This window comes from Pteropus medius, unplaced genomic scaffold, assembly GCF_902729225.1.
Source record: "Pteropus medius unplaced genomic scaffold, Ma_sr-lr_union100, whole genome shotgun sequence".
Lineage (NCBI taxonomy): Eukaryota > Metazoa > Chordata > Mammalia > Chiroptera > Pteropodidae > Pteropus > Pteropus medius.
In genome coordinates, this window is record NW_024352787.1 from 29,356,633 (window position 1) to 29,365,982 (window position 9,350).

At 54.3% G+C, this 9,350-nt stretch overlaps 2 protein-coding genes across 2 annotated transcripts in view; one reads left to right on the forward strand and one right to left on the reverse strand.

Annotated features, from left to right (window-relative positions):
• EPHB4 (EPH receptor B4) overlaps positions 1–1,299 on the forward strand; it is a 15,582-nt gene extending 14,283 nt beyond the window's left edge. Inside the window, exon 13 of the mRNA XM_039848932.1 lies at positions 203–1,299. Coding sequence (XP_039704866.1) covers positions 203–332 — 130 coding nt within the window. The 3' untranslated portion in view covers positions 333–1,299. The remainder of the gene's footprint in view (positions 1–202) is intronic.
• A 996-nt stretch (positions 1,300–2,295) lies between these two features.
• ZAN (zonadhesin) overlaps positions 2,296–9,350 on the reverse strand; it is a 33,459-nt gene continuing 26,404 nt past the window's right edge. The window contains exons 35-47 of the mRNA XM_039848933.1: positions 9,142–9,350; positions 8,482–8,623; positions 7,858–8,105; positions 7,279–7,408; positions 6,909–7,080; positions 6,447–6,620; positions 6,037–6,176; positions 5,410–5,609; positions 5,172–5,310; positions 4,580–4,720; positions 3,696–3,795; positions 3,557–3,600; positions 2,296–2,351 (exon numbers count right to left, since the gene is read on the reverse strand). Of these exons, the coding sequence (XP_039704867.1) occupies positions 2,296–2,351; positions 3,557–3,600; positions 3,696–3,795; positions 4,580–4,720; positions 5,172–5,310; positions 5,410–5,609; positions 6,037–6,176; positions 6,447–6,620; positions 6,909–7,080; positions 7,279–7,408; positions 7,858–8,105; positions 8,482–8,623; positions 9,142–9,350 (1,895 nt within the window). The remainder of the gene's footprint in view (positions 2,352–3,556; positions 3,601–3,695; positions 3,796–4,579; positions 4,721–5,171; positions 5,311–5,409; positions 5,610–6,036; positions 6,177–6,446; positions 6,621–6,908; positions 7,081–7,278; positions 7,409–7,857; positions 8,106–8,481; positions 8,624–9,141) is intronic.

The following is a 9,350-nucleotide window of genomic DNA, read 5'->3' on the forward strand; positions in this document are numbered from 1 at the left end:
CCACCCCCTACTGCGGCTGCGTAGAAGCAGTGAGCCCTGGCTCCTAAATCCTCCGGAAACTGCCCGGCAACTATGATGTGTGCCCCTCCCCCGCTGTCTTTCCTGATTGGCTGACAGTCCCAGTGACCAGGTTTCTGGAACTAAACCAGGGGAGTCGCTCTGGGAGCCCTATGGCCTCAACTAGCTCTCCGTTCTTCACCAGGGACCTGCTCCGAATTGGAGTCACTCTGGCGGGACACCAGAAGAAAATCCTGGCCAGTGTACAGCATATGAAGTCCCAGCCCAAACCTGGACCCTCGGGCGGGTCGGGAGCACCAGCCCCCCAGTACTGACCTACACCTCTTCGTCTGGCCCCACAACTCTGCAGCAGCAGGAATTCCCAGGCCAGGGAAATAGTTCCCCTTTTGGGGGCAGAGTCAGGTGGGGATCCAAGAAACTCCCATCCCTGTGCCCCACTGGATTGCACTTTGAAGCCATGGGGGTGGGGAGTTGGCAATTTGGAGAGACAGGATTTGGGAATTATGCCATATGGGAGTATAGAAATAACATGCCCCCCAGGTGGGGAACCCCACACCAATGATGTGGGAGCCTTTCCCTCAGGATTGGGTGTGACCAGAGGGAAAAGAAGCACCCATAATCTGCCAACTTTCCAAGGGTGTTTGGCCCGATCCCCACGGCTTCCCTCTGATCCCCAGTTAGGGCCCCCGGGTGCCCCTCCTCATCTTGAGGGGCCACAGCCCTACAGACCTTGCAGACCAAAGAGAAGAGGGTGACAAGCCTGTGAGCTCGGGAGTGGAGTGCCGTGACAGGAGGCAGGAAAGGGGTGTCATGGCCCAGTGACAAATTCATTGGACTTAGATGTCCCAACCATGCTGCTGTCTCCACTGAACTCAGTTTTCCCTTGTAAATGCCCCTCCCCTATCTGCTGCCTTCATATTGAAGGTTTTTGAGTTTTATTTTTTGTTTTTGGTCTTATTTTTCCTTTGTTTTTGTTTTTCTACTGTCCTTGTCATAACTTTTTGTGTTGGGGGGACCTGTTTCATTATGGCCTCCTTTGCCCAAGTTGAAACATGGACCCACCCTTGTGTCTATTTTCAGACAGTGCCTTGGTCATACCACAACCCCCAGACATTTCCCTGCCCCACCAAGTACCCCCAAGCTGTGTCTACAAGGGGGTATGGGGGCGGGGGGCGGCGAGGTGGTATGGAAACCAGAGACAGACACCGGTGCTTGGAGGGGTTCTTAAATTATATTTAAAACGATTTTTTATATATATAAATAAAAGAAAAATGGGAGGTGTGGAAGCTCTGGGGCTGATTGGGAGTGGGAGATGGAGAAGGGAGGGGAGGGGAGGGAGATCTAGAGATGGGGCTGTGAGAGGCTGGGTGCTTAGTTCTCAGCCCCAGGGTGTGTTTGAGGTGGTGTGGTGGGGGCAGTGGAAGATGAGTCATTGGCAGCTGCTTCTAACAGGCTCCAAATGGCTCTGCGAAGAGCCTGGGGCACCTCCAGGGTGGGGCCACCCCCTGGCTCCCCTGCTCTGGGAAGGGGCTGTGTGAAGCAGAGGAGGCCCTGAGCTCACAGCCCTGCCCTATAGCCCCCTGAAGTTGAGAACATGCTCTGGTGTGGGGGTCCAGTCAGATGAAGGAGACAGATGTGGACCAGATGCTGACAGCTGGGGTTGGTTTAAAGGCGAGAGGGGTGTGTCTGCATTGGCTGTGAGGGAGGGGCAGCTCCCCCACATGTGCACACACAGTACTGGGCTGGGTTTGGGTCGGGAGTACAATTCCCCCTTTCAAGATGCTGCCCAGGCAGGTTCTCCCAGCCTCTTTGGGAAGGGGAGGGGGAAACTACCTGTTTTCCTCCTACTTCTTCCAAACAGGAAGATGAGGATGGGGTCAACCCCCATTGTCTTTCTTGCTATCTTCTGTTTCCTTTGCCCCCAGTCTGCCTTCCTTTGGGGACACCTGTAGGGACAGGCCCAGAGGGGGCCAGCTTTGTTCAATTGGAGCAGCTGCGCCTTTTTTGTATCTAAGTTGCCCCCTGTGGTGTTGGGGTTGGTGCAGGCCCTTAAATCAATTTCTGTCCCTCCCAGCCCAGGGAGCCTCAGCCAGTAATCCTATCCCCAGTTTCCTACCTCTTCTGGGGTCTTTAATACTCAGGAATCCTCTGTTTCCTTCTCCCTTGACGACATTGCCCATATTTTGTACCTCTAAGATGCAGGGAGAGAAAGACTTTTGCCAAGGATGGAGGGGGTGTGGGTCCAGAGGGAGGGAGGTCTATCCAGAGGATGCAGGCCTAGGCCACCCCCTTCCCCTGCCAGCCAGACATCGGGCTAGAGAAGATGATGTTAGCTGGCCAGAAGAGGAACAGAGGTCAAGGGACCAGTACAAATGGACAGAAGCAAAAGATTAAAGACCAGGCAACGGTCTGGGCAGGTGTACAGCAGGAAGCCCCATGATGCCCAGATTAAAGCATGGCCAGCCCAGCTCCAGACCCCCTGAGCCTGCCATGCCCAGCTTGAGCTGCTTCCCCCAGCCAAGGGGCAGAGTGGTCTGGCCAGTGGCAAACCTCCCTCCCCAGAGCCCTTTTTCCACCCAGGGTAGGTCTCCCTTAAAGGAAGGTTGCTGCAGGGTTAGCCATCTCAGGATAAGCAGAGTAAGGATACCTTTCTAGAACTTAGTGTCTTGCCTGATTTAGCATCCCCAAACCCAAGTCCCCTGTCCTTTGGGGTCCTACATCCTGACACTTGACCCCCCCGCCCCGCCCCTGCAAAGTTGCCAGCCTTCTTAGAGCCCAAGCAAAATGTAGCCCTCTCCCCCAAACAAGGACCTGCCTGGTGGGAGGCATCAGGCTGGTTAGCAGTAGGAATGTTTGTCCTTTGACCTCAGGCTGAGGTGACCAAGACACTTCTGGGATGGAACTCAAGGGTCCTCAGCAAGAGGCCCCAAGCCCCACCCTCATTTCCCTTTCTGGGCCATGGATTTGTGCAGAAGGTAGGGGCCTCCCCAGAGGGGCACAAGCCTATTCACACTTTAGAAAAAGCCACATTCCCCCATCCTCAGCCCCTGCCTAGCAAGTCATCCATTGTTAGAAATGTCAAACTCAGAATCGCCTTTCGCTACCCCACACAGGGTCCAAGTCCTCTCAGAAAGAATTTCTAGGAAAAAGAGGGAAAGTGCAGTTTTTTCGCCTGTATTCCAGAAGCCAGAGGACTGATGGCCCATCCCTGTGTGGCTTTGCCTAAGGGACAAATAGCCCCTCACCACCTCAGATCTCTCTGGACATTTTATGGGGCGCTGAGCCCTAGACCCCCACACACCTGTTTCCCTCATACCCTGCCCGCCAAAGGCCATCTCACAGACCCAGTGATCATATGGAAATTCACATCTCAAAAATGAATAATTTTATTTTCTCTCCTTTTCTGAGAATAACTCAAAACTGAAGGACTTTGAAGGTAGGCTCTGGAACCAAACCTGAGGAGAAAGTGAGAAAACCTGTGCTGGAGGCAAACTCAACTCCCAGTAGCCAAGGTCCTGAGAAATGGGTTGGTTCTTACCTGTGTCTGCCAGCCTGTCTCTGTTCTGGCTCTGCATTTTCTCTCTAGGAGGCGGTGGTGGGTTACAGAAGGTCAGCGCCCACTCCCCATGCTCACTCACCCCTAGCCACCCCTCCTTGTCTCCTCTCTTAGAACTCACCTCCTCCTCTTCCTGGAAATGCATTTTCTGGTCACTGCCAACACTATGACCACCACAGGCACCAGCATTCCCAACAGGATGGCCACAAAGTTGGATGCTTCTGGGATGGGATAGGAAGGGGGTCTTTGGTTGCCATCTTGAAGAGACTGCATCCCCCTAAATCCCTGGTTGTGGCTGGTTCTCCCTCTTGGAGCCCCACGGGCTCCAAGGTCTTAGTGCTGCCCCTCAGGAACCCTTTGTTTCTTGACATGACTCCCATAAGCCTTTTAGGGGAATGTTCATCCAGTTGGTCCCCTGGTATCAGCCAGTGCTTCTCAAAAAGGTACCCTAGAATCACTTTGATCCATCACCTGGGAGCTTGTTAAAAGTGCAGATTTCTGGGTTCACTCCACACCTACCGAATCTGAATCTTGGGATGAGTCCTGGAATACACACGTTAAACCATTCTGCCCCACCCTACCCCAATCAGGTAAGATAAAGTTGTAAAACCACTGGCCCATAGGCTCAAAGGAATTGTAGTTTTGAATGGGGAAAAACACTAAAAGGTTCTGGAGAGGCCTAGAGTGGTACAAGAGGAGAAAAAACTGGGCATGAGGCCTATGGACCTCGGAAGAGCTAGGGTTCAGAGAGAAGATTCCAGAGAATATGGGTAGGTGACGGGCACGGAGACTCAGAATCTTTGAGAATGCTTGTCCTGCTAATCTATGGGGATCATGTTATATATTATATTTTTCTATAATATAGATTATGTTAATACTATATTATCTGTTATATACCTATAATAGTATCTATAGATGTGAACACTGTATACATGGAATAATGCTGTGGCAGTTTTTGGTGGAGAAGGGGCTATAAGGGTACAGGGCCTGAGTTGAAGTTCTTACCTGGCTTTTTGCGGGGTGGCACATCCTTAGGCTCCGTGCAGAGTTCTCCCCCATAACCAAGTTCACACTTACAGGTGAAGTGGGTACCATGCTCCTGACACCACCCATCATTCTGACAGGGGTTCTGTAGACATGGCCTTTCTACAAGGAGAGTAGGGGTTGTGGTGGGTCGTTCCGGGAGGACACCCACAGTCAGGGACACTCACAGGCTGGAACCCTGGGGAACAAAGCAGCAGCTTCCATTTCTGGCTCTGCACTCACTAGCTCTGGGCTCTGAGGAAATTATTCATGCTCTCTGAATTCCATTTTCCTTACCTATAAAATGGGGAGGCTATGCTTGCTACCAAGTGCTGAGCAAGGACTAAAGAAGATCATGGGAAGCCGATGCTTGGAAAAGGCCCCAGCATAGTGCCCAGCAGATAGCAGATACTCAGGACACAGCGGGTCCTCACCCTTTGCCCCTCCCGAAAAAGGAGGGGACTGAGTAAGAAAGCAAGATTAAATGGCACGACCTTCCTGACATCAAGGGGAGGAGTCCAGGGACCCAGGAGGTACGAAGGCAGCTTAAAGCCAAGGGGTGGTCTGGGCTCACCTCGGAAACAGCCACGAGTGTGGTTCCCCAAGGTGCAGATCTCCCCGGCACTACAGCTGAGGGGCTCACACAGCAGGACCTTTGCCCTGGCACAGGTACAGCGCTGAGAGCAATCATCAGTCACAAAGCTGTCTCCCCGCTGGAGAGGAGGGAAGGGCCAGGAGGAGAAGATCTGGTTTTCTTCCTTCAGCTCTCCTTCCAAACCTCTGCCCCCCTGGGCTTCCCACTGCCCCCTGACCTGATAGTAGATGCCGTTGTTGGTGCAGCCACAGAGGGCCAGGGGGAGGCTCTGGGCACCACTGTAGACATAGCCTGGGAGGGTGGCACAGCCTTCCACACAAGGGCCCTTGCAGTCCACAGGGGCTGCCAGGTTGGCACAGGAGGCGGGGCAGGGTGTCATACAGCTCTGATAGACAGTATTGGCTGGACATGCCAAGGCTGAGGGGATAGAGTCACTTCTGTGAGTGAGAGGATGGCTGAGCTCGGGCTGGCCCAACAGGTGTGGGGAGTGTGGGGCCAGAGAGGGAACGAAGTCACCCACAGAACACAGCTCAGTATAGGCAGGGAAGCCAGGCAGTGGGCTGGCTCTGAGTATCACTATGTGACATTAAGGCACATGAAAGAACTGGCAGAGCAAAGAGGGACATTGGTAAGGAGAGGAATGCGTGATGGGGTAGGGATGAGGCTTCCCAGGCAGAGGCAGAGAGGGCTTAGATTGGGAGGACGCTGACATGGTCAGTGTTGAGGGATGGGGAACCTAGACAGGAAGCCCCAGATGGGGGCAAGGTGGTGGCGCAGAGCTGAGCAGAGGTAGAAACGGCTGAGGGGGTCATGGGCCAGCTGTGGGGGAAGGTCAGTGCCTCACCGCAGCGGGTGTGGTCCCGCCAGCTGGCCAGGGTGGTACCTGCTTCCTGGCAAATGATTGCATACCCGCTGAGGACCTGGCAGCGCAGCTCCTCCTGCGCTTTGGGGTCTCGGGCGACACACAGATCAAACACACAGTGCCTGGGGAAGCAGCAGGGAAGGTGGGGGCTGTCAGGGGAGGAGGAGACTAGGACACCCAGCCCTGCAGAAGAGGGCCTGGAAGCCCCATCAGAAAGACATCAGGCAGTGCACATGTGTGTGTGTGCACGTGTGTGTGTGTACGCACATGCATGGAGGGGGGGATGTCACAAGGAACTGAGGCCACGAGAAGTGAACCAAACAGCGCAAATCAGAGACGGGCAGCGGGGCCTAGAGAAAAGCAATTCCCAATGTCCCGGGCCCCTGACTCACTCCTGGAAGGGCTCTGGGGCCACAGTCTGGTGACAGGCAGCAAAGGGTCCCTGGGGGTCCACCAGCACCCTACAGGCCTGGGTGCTATTGATGAGCTCCAGCTGCTCCGGGCTGCAATCTGACACATGAAAGCCCAACTCCTCCTTTTCTCTCTTCTCCTCCTCTTGGATGGACCTGGGTCAGAGGTAGCCAAGGGTCAGAGGAGACCCACAAGGACCATGAAATTAGAAAGAACTGAAAAGGAGTGTAAGGGGAAGGAATGGGCACAGACGGATCCAGAAGGTAGGTGCCCCCTACAAGATTAAGAGAATCAGATAAAAGTGTCTGGGAGGAAACCGCGTCACAGGTTTCCTCCTCTGCCGAGGATGAGGATATGGGGCGGGAGTGGTGTGGACAGATATTGGGCTGTTGCTCATGTCCCTGGGGCCTGAGCCTCCCTACTCTGAGCCCCAGCCCTCTCACCTTGAGAAGCGGGCGAGGCCTCCCTTCATCTTCACCTCCCAACTGTTGCCGAAATTGTTTATGTTCTGAATGAGGGCTCCATTGGGCAGCATAAACTCATTCTTCGGGTTCTTGTCAAAGTTCCCACACAGGCCACGCACAAGCCCCTGATACATGCTGGGCAAGGAGATCACTGCAGGATGAAGAGGGCATTCAGAGCAAGACTCCCCACCTCCCTCGATTTCCCGCCCCTCCTAGGGCCTGCACCGGCATTCAGGGCACTACTCCCAGGCAGGAGTCCTCTCACCATGCTTGGTCTGTCTAAGATGTGGTTTTCCTCCCCCATCCCAGAAACATCCCTTCTGCTCTCCTGACCCCTACCCTCAGGTACCTGCATTGTTCCTTCCACCAAAGCTGACCACCAGCTTAAAGTCAGTGATCAGATACAGCCGATGGCCCCTCATGGTAACCCATAGGTGCTCATTGGGATTGTAGGGGATGGCCATCTTCTGGTTGTTGACCTGGAAGAGGAAGACAGGAGCCACTGGGAGTCCTGAATGAAGCTGACCCTCTGCCACCTTGGCTCTGCCTCTCTCTGCACATCGCAGTGTCTCTGTGCTATCATTCCGTGGACGGAGATACCCCAGTAGGCGTCGCTATCTGCATGGCAAAGGCCTCCCTGAGGTCGGCTGCCTTAGCAGCCCCAGCCCCTTCCTTGCAAAAACATTGGCAGAGTGGATGCCCCTGGTACTTCCTCAGTTGGCTCCACCTTCATACTGCAGGTGCTCTCCTTCTCTCTCATTCCCTCCCTCTCTCTAGCCTTTTGCTTAATCCCGTGCCCTCCGCTGCCTCTCCCCATGAGGCAAGTGTGGCAGTGATTCTGACTTCTGTAATGAGGCAGCCACTACTGGGAACTTCCCAGGGAATAGGGAGTCTTGGCTTCACCTGCTTCACGTGGCCCAGATCTTACCACAAGCTGCAGTTCAGCCTGAAGCTGGACCGTATAGCCATAGACCATCACAATGATTTCATGCAGGAAGATCGTGCTTAGAGGTATATACATCTTGTTGCGTCCCTCCACAACCAGGGGCACTACGCCATCTGGGAGCATGTCCACTGTCTTGATCAGTGTGTAGGTCATACGGCCCTGGAAGCGGTAGCTGAGGCCATCAAATGTGCGGTAATGAGGGTCCCCGAAAATTGAGCATTGTTCCAATTCTGCCAAGAAGGGCCAATGCTGAGAAGGCACCCTGCCCAGATATAACAGCCCCCTGAATCCTTTACCTGCCCTGATGTCCCCTGTCACCTTCCCACTTATCCCTGAGCTCCCTTGATACTTGAGCTGCAACTTTCTCCTCTCTCAGCCCCATTAAAAATGGAAGATAATCTCCTTGTCTGGTCTCCGCTTTTTTGCCCTTAAAGGAGTGAATCCTAGAGAGGGTCATAACTTACAGGTGGTCATAGAGCTGGGAAGAGTCAGGATGAGAACCCAGGCCCACTCCATGCCTGAGCTTGATCCTTTCTCTCTCCAGAGCTTCCCGGCCTCAACCCCTCTAGCCCTGCCTCTCTCCACCTCCCCACCTGCCTCCCTTACTGTTGGGGGTGCATCTGCTGTTGCCGTTGGAGCTGGGCTGGCAGTGGGAGCCAGATGGGCAGATGAAGGGCCGGCACTGAATGGCTCCTGCTCTGCAGGTACACCTCTGGGTGCAGCCACTGGAGAGCCAGGTCTTCCCTGCCTGTGGAAGCCACAGGAAGAACAAAGGAATGAAAATGGAAGGGCCAATTCTCTTTCCTCTCACCCTTTCAGCCCAAGCCAGCTGTCTGAATGGCTTAATTGGCACAGGCCAAAGGCAGTTCTGGTGCCATCCACACACTTACGTCCCTGTACTGCCCCCTAGAGGCATTGCGCTTGGTATCTTAGGTACGTTCAGGAGGTATGTTCAGGAACATACTTATGTATGTTCAGGAGGACCCGTCTTATAGATGAAGAAACTGAGGTAAGGCAGGAACCCTGAACAGTAACATCAGGATTCAAACCAAGGCCACGCTCTTCCACTACACCATGCTGCATCCCAGATGTTCGGATTCCTCAGATCCAAACCACCCCAGCCCAGACCTGGCTAGATACCACCCTGCTGTCACACGCTAGGCAGGACCAGCTGTCCATGCACCCCACACTGATAGAGGCTGAGGAAAGGAGAAAGCACCATCCTCAAGGTATGTTGTCCCTGCCTCTACTTCCGTCCCCACTCACTGGGAGGGAGCCGCCTTGGGCATCCCTGCAGCTGCACTGAGTCCTGGGCACACACTGTTGCTCACTGAGCACGTAGCTGGGCTGACAAATGCAGCCCTCCTCACAGGCGGAGGGGACTTTGGTGTCCTCGCACTGGCCTTGCAGGTCCCAGCAGGAAGGTGAGCAGGAGGGAACACAGGTAGTGTACGTGCTGTGGGTGGGGCATTCCA